The sequence below is a fragment of the Orcinus orca genome, chromosome 13 (genome assembly GCF_937001465.1).
Source record: "Orcinus orca chromosome 13, mOrcOrc1.1, whole genome shotgun sequence".
Lineage (NCBI taxonomy): Eukaryota > Metazoa > Chordata > Mammalia > Artiodactyla > Delphinidae > Orcinus > Orcinus orca.
Window position 1 is genome coordinate 71,443,834 of NC_064571.1, and position 19,868 is coordinate 71,463,701.

Sequence of the window (19,868 nt, forward strand, 5' to 3'; positions counted from 1 at the left end):
CTCTGCTGCCATGTAATTTCCTTCCCAGAGGTAGATACTGCTAATTTGGTGTATATACTTTACCACTTCTTTTCTTTTTATGCATGTACATGCACACACTTGTGTATTATGTTTACTTTTCTGACTTAACAATATAGCTGGAAGATCTCTGTGTTTGTGTATCTACATGTGTCTCATTCTTTTCTTATTGCTGTTAATGTTGAAATTCATCTCCTATCACCATTCCTTCATTACCAGAGATAGAGAAAAATCCTAAAGAACTGGGAATAAAATTTTAACAATCACCTTACCACACCCACTTATGTCATAGAGAGCTACTTATGATAAATATCTACAACCAACTTTAAGAAAATAGTAGTGAAAGCTAAGAGTCGTGATAAAATGGGGTACAAAGATTCTCCTCGCAGCTCTAATTGGTTGGTGAAGGAGATACAGGCACGTGGAGATTATCAAGGAGACTGTAGCAAAAACAAGCCTGTAGTGCTAATGGCCAAAATAAAGGCAGTATCATTGTGAATGGAAAGGAAGGGACCAATACAAGAGATTTTATAAAGGAAGACTATGTATTTTGGTGACCAATCAGATATGGAAAGAAAGGAAAACAGGATTATAAAGGAAGCTTAGAGACTAAGAAAACCTAGTTATTCTACACAAAGTAAGAACTGGTTTTGGAAGAAAAGTGACCTCAATTTTAAACATGCTGACTTTGAGGTGATGGAGAGACACCCAGGTGGGTATGTACATTTGACAGAGAGCTAGAAATGCAAAACTAAAGCTCCAAAGAGAAGTGAGGTGTAGCTGGGAGAGCCATGATATATATGCATTTTAGAATACAGAAGAGGCAGATGCCCCCTTGGTCTTGCCTGCCACTCCCTTACGTTGTACTCAATAAATCTCGCTTTCTACCCTCACTTCTGGCTTGGTAAATTCTTTTACGACCCATGTTGCCAGCCCCATTGCCACACTCTGTGGGCATTTTGATGGCCAGTACAGGGACCAGACCGCTCTCTCCTCTCTCTGCCTTTTCTGATCCGTCTTCCAACAGGTAGCGATCGGCCTGCTGACTCAGGGCAAATGGCCACGTCTGCTCCTTGGTGGGACCCAAAGGCCTCCAGGACGAGACTCCAACTTGCTCTCGCCCTAAGGGGTACATTCTGGAAATGGCCTTTTCTCCTCTTCAACACTGCTGATGGTCTGAGGTTCCTGGAGACCGGGGGACTGCGTATCCTGGCCAAGGCAACTCTTCAGCGGACCTAAAACCCAGTCCCATACCAACCAACCGTCCCTGCCTAATCGGGTGGCAATGTCCTTTGGCCCTAGCCTTGGTACTCCTCACTTCCAACGCCTGGTGCAGTCGGCAGCAGCGGCTTGGCGAATCCAGGCATGCTGTGAGATTCCCCTTCTCTTTCTATCCTCCCTTGAGGACCGTCCATCCTGATCCACCAACATTTCCAGGTACTTCAAGTGAGTCACTACAAAAACGATTTCATTCCATCAAGCTACAAATGGTGACAATACAAGGATTCCAACCACTAGAATCAATATAGTTGACTACTCTTGAACAGGCCTCCCCAAATTTCTATTCACACACTATCCCACAGCCCCATAGCTGATCAGCAAAGCCAACTGGGACCCCACATCCCCCCTTCTCAGCAGAAGTAGCATGAGATGATATTGTCACCCAGATGTCAGTGATTTGACTTTGCTGATCTGTTGGGGGGAAATGTGGAGCTTAACAATACAACAGCCATCTTAGGCTGGGGAGGTCCTTTCAAGATAAGACAATCACACCCTCCCCCAATGGAAATTACCAACGGTCGCAAGCAGTTGGTATACCAGGAAGATTGAGCTATGACATACGCAGTCCTAACCACCATATGGGTAGAACATTAATCCAAGGGTGACCAAAAGGGACCAAAAAGAAGCCCAGTTTCTCTTCCCCCAGGGAAGACCCCCTCTTGGTCTCGCCCGTTGCTCCCTTGCAGTGTACTCAATAAATCTCGCTTTCTACCCTCAAAAAAAAAAAAAAACAGAAGAAAAGTAGAGACATATTTTGCAGTGCCTGCTCACCCATAGCCCCCTCTAAATGGAGCTGCCCTGCTTAGAGTCCCTGCACAGGGGCAATCATAGACGTCATGTCCCTAAGTCCACACCCAAAGCTGGTTAGATTCAGGGTGGGTACTACCTGACTACCTGAAGTCAATCCACAGAGTGGCCAACCAGTAACCCACGTCATCTACCTACAAGTGATAAGCTGCATCTGATTCTCTCTCACAGGAATCTAAGCAAAGCATGGAGAAATATACCAATTAGTTGAAGCTGAAAAAATGCCATGAGGAAGAACCAGGGTGATAATAAACTGAAATTATTTTTAAGTCGGAGTTATGGGGCAGCAAGAACCCTGAGCGAGCAAAGAAGCCAGCAAGAGGAGTGAAGAAGAATATATATAAAGAGAAGCAGGAAGGCCAGGAAAGTGACACACCATGTGGCCACGACTGAGACAAAGTGGCTGCCCCTAGAGCTGCTTGGTTCCTAATACCTCCCTAGCTGTAGTACTCAAGCCCTCTTCTCCTTAACTTGAGTGGGCCCCTTACTCACAATAAAGGACACTTGGTTTTGTGATCTCCCCACATTTAGAGGGCAGAGAGGAAATGTGGGACAGAGGGTAAACTTGAGAGGTGGTAGGAGACTGAGGAGAAAACAGTACATGAAAGCAAAGGCAGCAGAGTATCAAGGAGCAGAGGATGGTCAAATATTTCAACACTCAAGGAGAATGAGGACTGAAAAAAGGCCGCTAAGTCTGAAGATCTGCAGATTACTTGTCACTGACCTTGGAGAGAATAAAGTGATGAGAGGAGAAGTCAGATGACATACCATCACATCATTCCACTTTTTAAGAACTGACCGCATGTTCCTTTTACACACTTTCGGATAAAATTCAAATTCCTAACTCTTCTAACAAATTCCTTGCTTTACTTGGTTCCAACTGAATGATCCAAAAACGTTCTCCACCACTTCTCAACATGTAGCAAGATGAGCAAGCCCCCAGTGCCTCACAGCCTTGACTTCATTGCACACCCCTTGCCTTCATTCATATACCCTCCCATCTGAGTGGCTCCTTTCTGTCCATCTAATCCTTACCTACCCTTAAGGCCTAGTTCACATTCCACCTCCTAAATAAAGCCTTCCCTGATAACTACAGCCACCTGTAGTTCCTGCCTCTTAACTTCTAGGGCAACCTATGGGGCAAAAATTGGCCAAACAATTTAGCATATTATAAAATAATTAAAGTAATACTGGAAGTCACATTTAAAAATAATATTCATTATATATTGAACAGTCACCCAAAGGACTCTAATTCTGTTTCATGTGCACACTGGCTCCTAATCACATCAGAATTTTCTCAAAGGCTCTTTTTTATATATTCCACAGTGCTATGCGCACTCAGTAGCAATGTAGTGTAAGAATCTGAATAGGGGGTTAAAATATCTGGGTGCTAGTCCCTGCTCTGCCAAAAATTTCTTATTTGCAAATATGGGAGCTAGATTAGATGACCTCAAGCACTCCTCCCAACTCCAAACCTAGTATTCTATGGCTGACATATACATTCTGTATTTCACATACATAATTAAAATCAAAGCAGAGGGCTTCCCTGGTGGCGCAGTGGTTAAGAATCCGCCTGCCAATGCAGGGGACACAGGTTCGATTCCTAGCCCAGGAAGATTCCACATGCCACGGAGCAACTAAGCCCATGTGCCACAACTACTGGGCCTGTGCTTAGAGCCCGTGAGCCACAACTACTGAGCCCGCATGCCACAACTACTGAAGCCCATGTGCCTAGAGCCCGTGCTCCGCAACGAGAAGCCACCAGAATGAGAAGCCCGCGTGCCGCAATGAAGAGTAGCCCCCGCTCGCCGCATCCAGAGAAAAGCCCACGCACAGCAACGAAGACCCAATGCAGCCAAAAAAAAAAAAAAAAAAAAATCAGGGCTTCCCTGGTGGCACGGTGATTAAGAATCCACCCGTCAATGCAGGGTACATGGGTTCAAGCCCTGGTCCAGGAAGATCCCACATGCCGCGGAGCAACTAAGCCTGTGTGCCACAACTACTGAGCCTGCACTCTAGAGCCCACAAGCCACAACTACTGAGCCCACGTGCCACAATTACTGAAGCCCGTGTGCCTAGAGCCCGTGCTCCGCAACGAGAAGCCACTGCAATGAGAAGCCCACGCACCACAACGAAGAGTAGTCCCTGCTCACCGCAACTAGAGAAAGCCCGCGCACAGTAACGAAGATCCAACGCAGCCAAAAATAAATAAATAAATAAATAAACAAAAAAACCTTTCATTTAAAAAAAAATCAATCAAAGCAGAGAGATGACATGCCATATAGTATACCATTGTTTTATATATATGTATGTCTGTGGATATAGATATATAGATAAACAGATGGTCCTTAACTTTCCATGGTTCAACTTATGAATTTTTAACTTTAGGATGGTGCAAAAGCAATACACATTCAGTAGAAACCATACTTTGAATTCTGAATTTTCATTTTTTTCCCAGGCTAGCAGTAAGTGGTATGATACTCTCTCATGATGCTGGGCAGCAGTGAGCCATAGCTCCCAGTCAGTCACACAATCACAGGGGTAAACGACCAATACACTTACAACCATTCTGTACTCATACAACCATTCTGTTTTTCACTTTCAGTACAATATGCAATAAATTACATGACATTCAATACTTTATTATAAAATAGGCCTGTGTTAGATGATTTTGCCCAACGTGTTCTGAGCACGTTTAAGGTAGGCTAGGCTAAGCTATGATGTTTGGTAGATTAGATGTACTAAATGCATTTCTGACTTACAATATATTCTTTTTTTTTTTAACAAACTTATTCATTTATTTATTTTTGGCTGCATTGGGTCTTCATTGCTGAGCATGGGCGTTTCTCTAGTTGTGACAAGTGGGGGCTACTCTTTGTTGTGGTGCGCAGGCTTCTCATTGCAGTGGCTTCTCTTGTTGCAGAGCACAGGTTCTAGGTGCATGGGCTTCAGTAGTTGTGGCACACGGGCTCAGTAGTTGTGGTTTGCGGGCTCTAGAGCACAGGCTCAGTAGTTGTGGCGCACAGGCTTAGTTGCTCCGCGGCAGGTGGGATCTTCCCGGACCAAGGACCAAACCCATGTCCCCTGCATTGGCAGGCGGATTCTTAACCACTGTGCCACCAGGGAAGTCCTGACTTACAATATTTTCAACTTATGATGGATTTGTCAGGATGTAACCCTATTGTAAGTCAAGGAAGATGCATAGTATATACAGCCATCAAATAAGTCAAAATTTCCATCAGACACATTTCCAGTCAACCTGATGACTGGAAACATCAATAAACCTGTACCCCTCTATTCTAATTCCTTCATCCTAACAGCACCGTCAAGCATATTCACATGCAATTCACATGCAATCCAAGAGGAATTAGTTACAAAATTACTGCAACCTAAAACCTGTTCAGCATGGGTACATTCCCACTCCCTCCCCTCAAATCAGCTGGTTACATTCCTTTGTCTTATCATGTGCCCTCTTGCACCACTATCACCATCAACGTTAACAGAAATCGCTAGGACAGTGTTAGACACCAGGGCTTAAGTCTCAGAAGGGCTCACAACATAGTTGGGGAGACAGAAACACAAAACACTTTAAGAGCAATATGAAATAGAATACTCTATGTGCCACAAAAATGCCTTTCCTCTGTTGGTATGCAATGTGACCTTCTTCTGGTTGGCAAAGAATCAGATCTATCTGTCTGACTGCAAAGTCCTGGGTGAACATTAGAATTAGGGAAAAGGTGAACTGAGATAGAAAGGAATTATTCTTTGTGAGCCTATACGAATCTATATTCTAATTAGAATTTAGAGGCCACAGAAAATATATTTGTGACATGGCAACGTGAAACTTTTCTAGGTGAGATCAGGCAACAGACCCCTGCTAATATACTTATGTAAAACAATATAAAAATATCATCTTGTACATATATATATATATATATATATTTTTTTTTTGGCCGAGCCACGTGATATGCGGGATCTTAATTCCCCAACCAGAGATCGAACCCATACCCCCTGCAGTGGAAGCAGAGTCCTAACCACTGGACCTCCAGGGAATTCCTACCTTGTACTTATATTGAGTTTACAGTTTTCAAAGTGCTATGAAATATCTTCATAACTACTTGAGGTTAACAAGACTAAAATTATTATTCTTTTTTAGATAAAGAAACTAAAGCACAGGGAAGTAAAGTGATCGGTTCAAGGCCAAACTGCCCAGAAAGAAGGAGAACTGGAACAGAGCAGAGGTCTTCTGAATCCTAGTAAGACGCTTTTTCTATTAAGCTATTATTCAAGTAGAAACACCATAATAAAACCAAAATCAGAAGTCATAGTCAATACAGGACCCAGGCAAGGAGAACCTGTCTGGGGATTTTTAGCGCTGGCCAGTGAAGATACATACCTAGAGTAGGTTCTGCAAAAGTATGTATTCAACAGTGAAGAAGTCTTTACCAAGGGTCTAAAAGACCATATAAAATCAACAAATTTCCTTCTTTTTTCATTTCATACGGACTGAACAACCTTCTGTTATTAACTGGTTCCACAGTCACACCTATTTCATGCACACATCCTCTTGCACAGGGACTAAGAGGATATTCATTAACAGAGAAGCCTGTCACTGAAAGTTTGAAAAGTTACCTTTTGGCTCCACAGCAGTCTCCAGAGTGTTTGTACGCTAATCATCTCTAGGACTGACAGCCAGTAGCTGATTAAACTGACCAGTAAGGTTCATGGAACCTGCGTGACTCCATCAGGCTCCATATCCCAGAAAGCAGCCTCCTGTCAACATCCTCGAGCCCACCCTACACCATGTACTATTGTTACTGATTGGTCCTATATTGTTTTAATTTAAAGGCAACAGTGATGTTCATGTTGCTCAAAAAAAGGGAGAGTTAGCAAACTAGTTTTGGTTTTTATTCAAAATTCACAAATTTAGATTCTAGAATCTAACTTCTAAATCAGACTTTTTTTTTCTTTCTTTTTCTTTTTTTTTTTTTACAAATTACTGTACCTGCGGCAGCTCGTAACTGGGAGGAACAGCTCAGAGGTCTCATAGCTGGAAGACAAAATAAAGTGTTTACAAAAAGCAATACAATTCCATGTCTGTGCAAGATGCTTACACAACCAAATCTAATCTTAAAAAGAAAGAAATGAAACTTACAAAATCTGAGGGCCCATTGTGATGTACTGGGAAGATATTTTAAAGTGTAAGTCAAGAGGGAAGTCATTCTTAAATCTAAAAAGAGAAGAACAAAAAGACTTTCTGGGTTATTTGAACAATTTGTAGCTTAGAGTGTAGTCTATGATCTCTGATATCTCATCCATGACTACTATAAAATACTTTAAAATTTACTCTATTACCAACTACCCTTCCTCTAATAATATAATAGCTACACTGACATAGTATGCAAACCACTAATCTAAGCAGTAACCCATCTAAATCTCACAAGGACCTATGAAGTACACATGATTATTACACCCTTCGTAAGAGATGAGAAACGGAGGCATACAGGGATTGAAAGACTAGTAAGAGGCAGAGTTGTGATTTGAAGCCAGATAGTCTAGCTCCAGAGTTTACGCTTTTCTCTAGGGCCAAAGGAGTAGAGCCTGCTGGACATGATCATGAAGCTACCAATGTGAACTTCCTAATTTTGATGGTTGTATTGTGATTATGCAGAATGCCTTATGGAATGTTTGTATTTGAAGGGGATACACACTAAAGTATTCAGAGATAGTGCAGTATCACATCTTAACTGCTGTAAGAAAAAGAAGTTCATATACTGCACTTGCTACTTTTTTATAAGCTTGATATTATTTCAAAATAATAAAAATATAAACCCCTCTATATTAAAATATATAAAATATATTAAATACTTCCCTAAATTCCCAAAAATGAGTTCCTACAAATCAGTAAGAAAAAAATTGGCAAAGGATATGAACAAACCGTTCACAGAAATAGAAATATCAATACAAATGGCTCTTAGATACATGAAAAGATGTTCAATCTCATTCATAAGGGAAATACAAATTAAAACGGCACAGAGGTATAATATTGGACTTAAGGGCTGGTATTAATCATGTGGGAGCCTGCACACACAGGCTCTCTCATACACTGCTGCTGAGGGTGTAAACTGATGGCACCTCCACAGGTGCATCACTATGGAGGGCAATTTGGCAATTATTGTAACTGTCAAAAAACTGCAACTGCACCTAACTTTTGATCAGTAATTCCACTTCCCTGAATTCTTATTTACATAGTTGGTCTGTGTAACAAAAGAATACATCAGAAATGATGAGATGTCACTTTTGAGATTAGGCTGTTAAGAGATCCTGCAGCTCCCGTCTTGGTCTGTCTCTCAGATCACTCGGTCTAGGGGAAGCCAGCTGGCACCTCAGGAGCAGCCCGATGAAGAGGCTCTGGTGATGAGGAACTGACACCTCCTGCCAACAGCCATGTGACTAAGCTTGGAAGTGAATCCTCTAGCACAGACAAGCTTTCAGATGACTACAGCCCTCGCCAGCATTCTGACTGCAACCTCATGAGAAAGTCAAAGTCAGAACGACCCAGCTAATTTGCCCCCAAATTCCTGACCGTCAGAAACTGTATGAGATAATCAATTTTTACTGTTTTAAGCTGCTAAATTTTGGAGTAATTTGTTACACAGCAACAGCCAATATAAAAGCCTTGTTTAACTTTTCTTAGGTCTTCATTGACTAAAAAGAGATGCCCTGTGGCTTCCAAAAAGAAAAAAAAAATCACATTTACCAAATATATGGATTGGAAAGAGATGGAGGAGTCCAACCTCTAGGCTTACCAGCCTAGGTACACTCAAGGGACTCTGGCCCTGGAGACACAAATTGGCCCATGAGATGGGCACCACTTTTCCAGAAGCTACATTTGATGCCACTTGAGTCTGGAATATAAATCCCCATAAGTAAAGTTCCTCTTGAAATAAAATTCATGAAATTCATAAGAAGGGGGACCTTGCTCTAACAGATATCAAAACTTTCTATAAAGTACCAGTAATTAAACAGTTCAATTCTGGCACAGTAATAAATGAAACTAATCAACAGAACAGGATGTAGCAAGTTCAGAAGCATACTCATGTGTATGAGAATTTAGTATGTAATAAAGATAACATTTCAAATAAGTGGGAGAAAGGTGAATTACTCAATAGATTTGTTGGGAAAATGGCTAACCATTTGGAAAAAAATTAGATCCATAGCTCACACTATAAGTACAAATTACAGATGCATTAAATATGTATTTTTCTAGCTTACTACAAGAATATATCAGAGAATATTTTTATAATCTTGGGGAAAGGCTTCCAACATATGGTATGAAACCTAGAGGCCATAATGGAAAAGAATAATTAAAAGAACTGATTAAAGAAGCATTTAAAATATCTACATAGCAAAAGACACTAAAATAAAGTTAAAAGGCAAACAATAGATTCAGAGAAAGTATTTGTAACATGGAAAACAAAGGGCTAAATCCCATACTCCATAAAGAACTTCTACAAATTACAGGAAAAAGAGAAACAATCTATAATGGAATCTGTGGTTTTCACCCCAATATCCATTTCACACCATTATGTAGTTGCCACATGTGGATTACATGGGACTGAATCCAGCTCAACTCCAGGATTTAAACCAATCAGAATAATCTCATTCTCTTTGGTTCAGGCAACCAAGGCCTAAAATAATCGCATGGTATTGCCTTGACCACTGGTATCGATTTAGGGATGGTCTTAGTCAGTCTGACATTCAAGTCTTCTGCCTGGAATTCTGGAACATACATCTTTCCTTCTGAGGCTTGGCATGGCTAGAGCAGTTTGCAAACATGATAAAAGCTAGTGTAAGGGTAGAGCTGGTCTCAAAGGAGGACAGAGCTGAAAATTCAGAAAAAAGAAACTAGAGCCCTGATTGAATCATATCTGAAACCCACCCTCCCACTGTGCTTTTCCGTTCTGTGAGTCAACAAATCCCTTTATTAAGCCAATTTAAGTTTAATTTTCTGTTATTTGCAGCTGGAAGGCTCCTTCCTGAAATATGACCAAAAGGAAAAATGAGCAAATGAGCAATTCACAGAAGAAAAAAAATGTCAAATAAATAAAAATTTAAATGTTCAACCTCACTAACAATAAAAATTTTTTTAATTAAAACAAGGTCATTTTGGGGTTATTAAGTGGCAAAAATTAAAAATATGGTTAGCACACAATTCTTGTGAGAATGGATTTATTTAAGCACTTCCATATACAGTTGATAAAAGTATAATTGGTAAGGCCTTTTTGGAAGGCAATTTTTATTTCTCTCTCAGATTCTGAATTGTGAATTTCTGAGCCTAGTAATTCTTCTTATTGGTCTTTAAGCAACAGAAATATTCAAGTTGTATATGTAGCAATCATAGATCTCTAGCCAATAGAAATACTCAAGACGTAGATGCACACAGGAGGAAATGGTTAAATAAATTATAATATTACAAACATACCATGGAACACTGTTCAGCAGTTTGTAAAGAAAAATGAAACATAATGACATACATGTATATACTGACATGCAAAGATGTCCACAACATATATTAAATGAAAAAGCAGAGTGCAGAATAATATATATATAGTAAGACTCCATTTTATGACAGAAAAAGACGAAAATCCATAAAGCTGAATCTATATATGGAAGAGATAAAGAGGGACTGTCATTTTATATTCTTCTGTCTTCTTAAAATTTTTTTTACAATGAGCATCTTATTTTTAATGTACAGTATAATTCTAGTTTTATAGAAAATCTGCATATACCAGTATCTTGATAGATAGATGAAAACATACAAATGCATTTAAAAAGTCCAGAAAAATACAAAGCAAATGTTAACAGTAGTTATCTTTGGGTGGTGGAGTTATTGGTATAGTTATTTTCTTTAGACTTCCTGAAGTTTCTGGGAAAAAAATTAAATAGAATATATATCCCATCAAAAATTAATAAAAAGTAGAGACAGATTTCAAAAGAAAGAAGGACTAAGCAATATATGACCTAGTTATTGTCATCCGCTTTAAGCTTTAGGAAATACATTTTGACTCAAGGATTTGGGGAGCCTGGGTAGGCTTGAGTAGGGTGTGCAACTATAGAAAGATGCATGAAGTTGCAGGAACCTAGGAGCAAGTAACATGAAGAAGGGGCTAAACAAGTAATGAAAGCAAGATGGAGTGGCTCTAACAGCTCATTATTACAGTATCATTAAGACACAGTCCACAATATCCTTAATAGCACAAACACTAAAGGCAAACCGCCCAATCCAAATCCTGGCTGTACCCTAGTTGTATGACCTTAAGCAAGCTACTTAATTTGCAAAAAGGATTCTTGATGACCTCCGAAGGCCATTTTCTTTCTCTGTTTTAGGAGTAAGACGTAGATAATTCATCTGTAAGATGCACCTATAAACTGTAGATAATTAAAGTACCTACTTCATAGGTTGTTGTGAGGTGTATATATATGTATATATATATATGGCACTTACAACAGTGCCTGATACATAGTAAGGGTTATACATGTGTTTGCTATCAATTTTAGTGGGTGATGGTATAAATGTATTTAGTTACCCTTTATGTAAGACACAGTGAGAAGCATAACATTTCTGCCGTTGATGGAGCTTATGATTTTGCTCAGAATACAGGAAACAAAAAAATCAAGAGCCAAAAGCGTGACCTAAATCAGGGGATGGCAAACTTCAACCCATGGGTCTCTAGCTAACAACAGATTTTACATTTTTAAAAAGTTGTAGAGCAAAACAAAACAAGGAATATGTGACGGAGATCAATGTGGGTTGTGAAACCTAAACTCTTTACTATCTGGCCCTTTACAGAAAAAGTTTGCCACTCTTGATCTAAACAGTAAGTGCTACACCGAATTAGATGCAGAAAGAGCATTATGTGGTCAGGAGGCAAGCTTTGAACTGTAAAAACCTAATGAGATGGAGGGCCTTTGGAGGTCATCAAGAATCCTTTCTGCAAATTAAGAGATCACTGATCACGCAGTTTCTGCTTAAGGTGTTCACAGTGATGGGGGATTCACTATTTGACTTGAACTTTAAACAGAAACCTCTCTTCTTTCTTTCCATACTCCTCAATTCAGTCTCAACTTCCCTGCCATTTCCCCCTGCCTCTTCCTGCTCCCTCTCCTGCGGAACAGTCAATCTGGTGAACAGTGAGACTTAAATTTATGGCCGAATCCTGGCTCTGCCACCTACCACAAAATTTACATAATCTCCGAGCCTCCCAAACTTCATCTACAAAATGTAAATAACAATTTTGGGATCGTGAAGATTAAATGAGAGGATGGTGAAAGGGCCTAGAAGGCCCTCAACATTATTTTTTGTAGTCAATCACTTGATTCCAGGACTCAAGCCTATCTTTCCAGCACAAAAACAGCTTTCAGGCAATGCAGAGCTCTTGACTAGAAGTTAACAGACCTCTAGGCCTATTTCTACCACCTGCGGCCATGGGTAAACTCATTCACCCTGATGCATGGGCTTCACCGATAAAGTGAAGGGGATGATGAATGACCGGATGATCTCCGGGTCCCCTCCGGATTAGAAAATAATCTTGAGCCCTGGATCTCGGAGCGGGACACAGGCATGTCTCAGCTCCTCCCACATTCGAGTCCCGAAAAAGCCACACGACCGAGACCCACCCTCGGTAACATAAAAGGGGTAAACCCCGGGCCCTGTACCGAATCTTTATTGCCGCCGGCCTGGCTCCAGGCAAAGCAGGTGAAACAACAACACTGGAACACAGGCCAGCGCTTTACACCGACACAAACACAAGCCAACAGTTCGTTAACATGCGGTGATAAATTAAAAGACACAGGCGACACCGCTGCTCTGAGCTACAAACCGAAGGCTAGGCCAAATTACTGCCCAAATTGCACTGGTACGGGAGAGCCCCATTGAGAAGCTTCCTTCCGCTCCCTCGAACTCCACAGCCCCAGGGAGAGGAGGAGGCCGCGGGCGTAGTAGGTGGGAAAGGAAGTGCGGACCTCGCCGGGGAAAGGCCAGGCGGAAAGCCGAGGGCACGCGCCGTCTCACCTTAGCTCGCGTGGGCTCAGACTCCTGCTGCCAGCAAGGTTTGGATCCGAGCGACGGGCCCCGACTGGATCAAGGGGCGGGCCCTGCCGAGAAAGGACCCTTCAACCTTCCCACCGGCTCCGCGGGCTTCGCAAGCCTTCCGGGCTGCCCTCCGGCTGCCTGACTGGAAAATCCGGAACGCTGTCCCTCTCTTCCCTGACCTTCCTTCCTCCCCGCGGAGAAGGTGTCCTTTCCGCCCGGTTAGCCAGAAGCAAAGGGCGAGGTTAAGGAACCGGCGGCAGCTCGCCATAGCGGTTTTAGTCAGGCAGTACATCGGGCACCTGGCCAGAGCCAGACTACGGAAAGAAAAGTCCTCTGCTTGGCTCCCCCGACTTGAAGCGCCTTCCACTTTCGTCCTCTCTTGCTCAAGATGGTGGCTTCCCGGGCAGTTGGCAGCCTCAGCCGCTTCACTGCCTCCAGGATGCTCCGTTGCCCAGGTGAGGCCTGGTTGAGGACGCCCAACAGCCCCGGGCAGAACTCCTACGGAGACCCGAGCTTCCCCGGAGCCTCGTCTCCCCATCGCTGCCACCTCCCTGCCCCGGCCCAGGGTCCCAGCCCAGGATAAGGGGGAGGGATGCTGCTCTGGGATCTGGTCTCTTGTTCCCTGGCGCAGGGACTGACATTTCCTCTCTCATGAGTCCTGCAGCGATTTCGGGCTCCATAAGCCCTAACGTTTCTGAGCCCTGTCCATCCGGTCTGGCACTTTCCGCTGGTCTCCTCATTTCATTTAATGATGGCCTTGAGCCTGTTCCTACGAGATTGGGAGGACTAGGAGGACTAGGACAGTCCAGTCTGTCACATCTTTGTGGCTCCATTGCACCTTGCCTGTAACAAGAGGCATCTTAAAACCGTGTGTGAAATTAACCAGCCTTGCAAATTACTGCCATTCCCTGCCCCTTTTCCCCAAAACCTTTTTTGTACCTATTACCACACTTCAATAGGAAGCTCAACTCTTGCAGTTCCAATAATCCCAGTATGAACGTATAATATATTGATTTTCAAGGGGTAGGTTCTGCAATTTGCTAGAAGAAGCATTTTTTTAAAATTACGCAGATACTCTCTTTCTTAAGGAGAAAGGTGTTAGATAATTTTACAACTATTTCTACCCTTGTTTCTGACGATACCCAGTTAGCTTGTATTAGCTATATTGTCTTTTTGTCTTCAAACTGGCTGTGAAAGTTAAAGTGGGTGACTGTGGAAAATCAAGCATTTTCCTTTCATCTCAAATCTTAAGGTGAAATGTGACTTTTTATTGCATGTTGTACTTAATATCGGTTACTTAATTAGAAATATAATTTATAATATGCCTTCCTCCTTCTGAACCCCCCGGGGTAATACCGCATGCTGTTTTTGGAGGAGTGCCTGGAATCTCCCTTTACTGTAAGGGACTAATTTCGAATGATTGAATCTCTTCCGCTTTCTTATTTCGACCAATGTTTTTAGTCTCCACAGGACTGCTTTGTGTGTGTTGTGTGCACGCATCAATCATAAGATTACAGAAAATTGAAATGCTGTGAAGACTGGGGAAAGGGATTAAGAAAAAAAGAATCACCCATTCCCTTACTACTCACATACCTACTGTTAGCATTTGGTCATGTGACCTGACAGTTTGTCTGTTTTCCACATTTTTGGTTTAACACTTTAAAAATATCAAATGTATATTTTTGAGCTTCCCCTCCATTGATTTTAAGGTAATGCAATTAAAAGCATTAAATTTGGAGTCTGACTTCTGGGTTTGAATCTAGCTCTGCCTTTTACCCTCTGGTGACCTTGGGCAAGTAATTTCTGTGTCTGTTTTCTCATTTGTGAAATGGGGAATAATACCACCTTGTGAGCTTTAAAGGAGTTATTTTAGGTGTAAAGCAGTTTTTCGTGGAGTAAGTGCTACTGTTAACGTTAATAAACGTTAGCTGTTATAACTCTTTCCTGCCCTGAAGAACTATGATTCTATTGATACAGATATGAGACTTTTTTAAAGTAATTTTTACATTTTACATGTGATAAAAGGTTACAAGCCTAGTTTTTCTATGTTTTTTTATAGAAATATATATACACACATGTGTGTATATATTTTGCATTGTGTTTTAACCTATAAGAGAATATGGCTTGGGGAAGGAGGGTTAAATTGGGAGATTGGGATTGACATATACACACTACCATATATAAAATAGATAACTAATAACAACCTACTGTATAGCACAGGGGAACTCTACTCAATACTCTGTAATGACCTATATGGGAATAGAATCTAAAAAAGAGTGGATATATGTATATGTATAACTGATTCACTTTGCTGTACAGCAGAAACTAACACAACATGGTAAATCAACTATACTCCAATAAAAATTAATTTTAAAAATTAAAAAAATATAGCTTATTATAGCTATTGCTCCTTTTAGTAACAATGTATAAATTTTGGGAAAAAAAGTCTAGAAAGTGAATTTAAAATTACCTGCACACCTGGATTGCCATTTAGACTCAACAGACTAACCCTAACCCTAACCCTAACTGAAAGTCTATGCCAAGGCATTGCCAAACATTTAATGAGATTATGACGTTTAATGATGGATGATTAAAATCTCTTGATGCTGCTTTGTATTTCTTGAAGTTTTGACCCATTCCTGCCTGAGTGCTATAATTCTGAGTATGACTATCAAATGAAAATCACATCTTGACCAAAATATCTTGTTTATTTCCCACTCTTACTCTAAATTCAAATTCCTGATTACCTAAGTGGTAGAATAATTTCACAGGAAAAGAATTGGAGGCAAATACCTTAGTAGATGGTGTATATTTAAATTTGACTCTCACTTCCTTAATCCTGTCCCTTCCCCCGGTACTAAATATTGAGAAAAGCTGTTGATTGTTACAACAAAAGTAACACTTTCATATTTGAAATTTGTGTTAGCAGTAATCCAGCTCTCTGCACTGCTGTAGTCTTCGATCTTGTAGGTATCTTGTAGGTATCTTCTCGAGTTAAATTATTTAAATGATTACAAAGTAGGCCAGAGGTTTCTCTCTCTTTTGCTGGCACAGGAAATATAGGCTAAAGTTCACCCAGCTGCTCTACCGCAGGGGTCCCCAACCCCCGGGGCTGCAGGCGAGTGCCGCCTGAACCATCTCCCACCCCACACCCCCACCGGTCGGTAGAAAAATTGTCTTCCATGAAACCTGTCCCTGGGGCCCAAAAGGTTGGGGACCGCTGCTCTAAAGTAAGCTCTCCTAATTAGGAAGTGAGGAAGGCTGGATTCCAAAAGCAAAGCTACTGAGTACTTCAACTTGATTTAGTTGACTGTGGTTTGAAATTGTTTTCCAGACATGTTTGTACATTTGCTGGTTTTTTCTTTGTTTCTTGTCTCTATTGATTTAGAGGAGGTTTTGTGTATGTCTATATGGGGGGGAAAGGTAGGTTAGTGGATGAGAGTTTATGGTTTATAAGCTAATGAGCTCAAACCTGTTGTCTCAAATATTTGGTCTTCAGAATTACAACCCACGTCCAAGCCCCTTCACCTGCTCTGTTTTCTTTTTTCCTTAGGCACTTATCTTCTAACATATTTATTTCCATATTTATTTTTATTGTCTTTTATCTGTCTTTCCACCCCATCTTCTCCCACCCTGCATTCCTGATCAGTTCCTTCTCACTAATTCAGTTTACCCTGTTCTAGCTAGAATTGCCTATTATCTGGCTCCCCTCCCACAGAATTTCTACTTTATAGGGAAACTCCTTTCTATGCCAGGCCTGTTTTCACCTCCTCCACAAAGACAGGGATTTTTGTCTTTCTGTTCACTCTAGGCCACACTAGATTTTTGTTGGGGAATATAAATGACTATGAGATGATGTTGGAGGAGATTACAGTTTAGTTGGGGGAAACACCTGCTACAGATGCAACGATTAGAGAACAAAACAGTGAGTAATAAAGATAAAATTTGGGCAGGGAAGGCAAAGATCCTTGTAGACAGAATCTCAAGATAAGGCTTTGTGGAGCCATGATACAGATATAAAGAAGGAAGAGTCACAAATACAGATGACACAGATCTCAAATGATGGAAAAGCAAAGGGAAGTATATCGTTAGTGAAGTAGAGGCACTGGAGATTGAGGAGATGGCTGGCTTCTCTTATCTTAATTTACTTTGGTGTAGGACTTTGACTTATAGGTACTTTTATAATCATTACATCACTTTTACTCTATCTTTATAAGAACACTGAAATGCTCTGAGAGACTTGTACATGGTCATACAACTAGTAAATAATAAACTTGATGGTCGAACCCACGGCTTTGGACTCTCGGGTCCTTTGTCTTTGCACCATGAGGGCTGACTTGGATTGCTTAAAGAAAAACAAATGCAGACAGAACCAGCGATCACCCCACTCTGGTTCTGGTGCCATCTAGTTGTTTTTTTTTTAAATAGTATGTTGTTTTGCCTTTGAAAGCAGTATAAAGCTGCTTTTTCCTGTGCCTTCGCTTCCCCTCCTTTAAAGAACTGCCGGATAGAGAGAAACATGGAGCCTCTAAAGCCCCTCGATTTTATTTTTCATGACACTGGAAAGTCCATCTCTCCATAGAAATGCAAGAGGACCTGGCTGGAGAACATGCTTGAGATATATTTGGAATACATTTGGAACTAACATTATGGATCGCTTTGTAGATTACTTCTTTCTTAGTGTATTTGTTTCCTATTGTGGCCCTAAATTTCCACAAGCTTAGTGTCTGAAACAATAGAAATTTATTATCTTACAGTTACGGATGTCAGAAATGAGTCTCACTGGGTTAAAATCAAAGGTGTTGGCAGGGCTGTGTTCATTCTGGATGCTCTAAGGGAAAATCCATTTCGTTGCCTTTTCTAGCTTCCAGAGGCTGCCTGCATTCCTTGACTTCTTCAAAGCCGGCAAAATGAGTTCTCGTGCTGCCATCTCTGGTTCTTTTGCCTTTTCTCCTCCTTTGTAATTTCATGGGGTGTACCTGAATAATCCAGGCTAATCACCCTGTATTAAGGTCAGCTAATTAGCCACCTTAATTCCATTTGCAGCCTTTATTTCCCTTTGCCATATAACCTAACATACTGGGTTTCTGGGGACATCGGCATCCTTGAGAGGCCATTCTTCCACCCACCACATTTAGTATCCAGATAATCATTTGACCTGATAATTGAAACAAAAAGATACAGCAGTGGTCACAATAATGGCTTAGAACACTTTGTTTTGTTGTGGTTGTTATAAAGTCCAGCTTTGTTATGTATAGCAGGTACTATGGAAATTCTGTTTTGTAAAATAATAAATTTTGAAATATCTTTTTCTTACAGGTTATATTTGCCGCAACTTTACAAGGTCCTCTGCTTTGCTGAGTAAGTTTAATTTCTTGTTGACATGCTTACATTGCTTTTTATACTTATTTAGCAATAAACATGTTTACAAATAAATTTTCCTTCTCTTTTTAGCCAGAACCCATATTAACTATGGAGTCAAAGGGGACGTAGCAGTTATTCGAATTAACTCACCCAATTCGAAGGTACCTAATTCAACTTGCTGCAGTTTATTTCTACTCACTACATTCATTAATCCAGTCCTGAATGGCAAAGAAAGAAATCCACCAATTTGGCAGTAATCCTATCACATGAACTTACAGTTTTGATGGTTAGAGTTTGAGAAATTGCCCAAGGAATGCAGTTTTCTTCAGCAGAGGTCCTTGTTTAAGAATTCCTCCTAGTTGACTTTAGTTGTCAGATTAACATCAAGGATTAATAAAACTATCCTTTTGTTACACTGTAGAATGATAAGGTGGTTTATTAGATAAGAAGCAAATTATAAGCTTTGTTTATAAGAATTAAAACTGACCTAACCATCTTAACTATGAGGTTATTAAATCAGCTTCCTTAACCTGCCTGACATAAGTCATTATTCATAGTAAGTTGGCTGGGTTAAATGTCGTTAAGTTTCCTACGGGACCTGAATGACCTGGTGCAGTTCATATATTAGAAATCAAGTTCTGTTCAAAGTGGAGCTTCATTTATTTTTGGCAACTTCAAAAAAGCATGCAGCATTAATCCAGTCTTTTGCCAAGAAGAGCTTTACTGCAGGAACTCATGCTTTTCCCTCACCTAAAGTTGGTGTAAAGATTTCATATTTCAGAAATCTTATTACCAGAGGCCTCAATGAAGTAGGAGGGCCTAGATGTAAGCAATTAACAACTATCACAAATTAAGGAAAGTAAGAGGCAGTCCCCCTCACTAGAGTAAATCTTAGCATTTACCGAGCAATGATTCAAACTTAAGATATTTTTTGTAAGTTGACCATTTTTCCTGAACACAAAAATAACAGATGCCTATAGTAGGACATTTTAAAGCAATAAAGAGGAGAATAACAATCATTCATGCTCCAAACCCAAAGATAACCACTTTTAACATTCAATCCAGTTTCAGCAAATAATATTCTAAAAATTAAGATCATACTATATGTCTAATTTTTTTATTTTTTTTTTTGCGGTATGCGGGCCTCTCACTGTTGTGGCCTCTCCCATTGCAGAGCACAGGCTCCGGACACGCAGGCTTAGCGGCCATGGCTCACGGGCCCAGCCGCTCTGCAGCATGTGGGATCTTCCCGGACCAGGGCACGAACCCATGTCCCCTGCATCAGCAGGCGGACTCTCAACCA

General features: G+C 40.8%; 2 protein-coding genes across 4 annotated transcripts in view; one reads left to right on the plus strand and one right to left on the minus strand.

The window, feature by feature from the left end:
* Positions 1-13,316, minus strand: part of HADHB (hydroxyacyl-CoA dehydrogenase trifunctional multienzyme complex subunit beta) — a 35,589-nt gene extending 22,273 nt beyond the window's left edge. For 2 of the 3 annotated variants that reach the window (XM_004268108.4, XM_033425095.2), the window contains exons 1-3: positions 13,181-13,316; positions 7,262-7,336; positions 7,112-7,156 (exon numbers count right to left, since the gene is read on the minus strand). In XM_004268108.4, the coding sequence (XP_004268156.1) occupies positions 7,112-7,156; positions 7,262-7,328 (112 nt within the window). In that variant the 5' untranslated portion in view covers positions 7,329-7,336; positions 13,181-13,316. Of the gene's footprint in view, positions 1-1,336; positions 1,473-7,111; positions 7,157-7,261; positions 7,337-13,180 lie in introns of those variants that run through there. The other variant, XM_033425096.2, reaches the window with a different exon arrangement.
* HADHA (hydroxyacyl-CoA dehydrogenase trifunctional multienzyme complex subunit alpha) overlaps positions 13,317-19,868 on the plus strand; it is a 53,448-nt gene continuing 46,896 nt past the window's right edge. Inside the window, exons 1-3 of the mRNA XM_033425094.2 lie at positions 13,317-13,656; positions 18,521-18,562; positions 18,656-18,726. Coding sequence (XP_033280985.1) covers positions 13,590-13,656; positions 18,521-18,562; positions 18,656-18,726 — 180 coding nt within the window. The 5' untranslated portion in view covers positions 13,317-13,589. The remainder of the gene's footprint in view (positions 13,657-18,520; positions 18,563-18,655; positions 18,727-19,868) is intronic.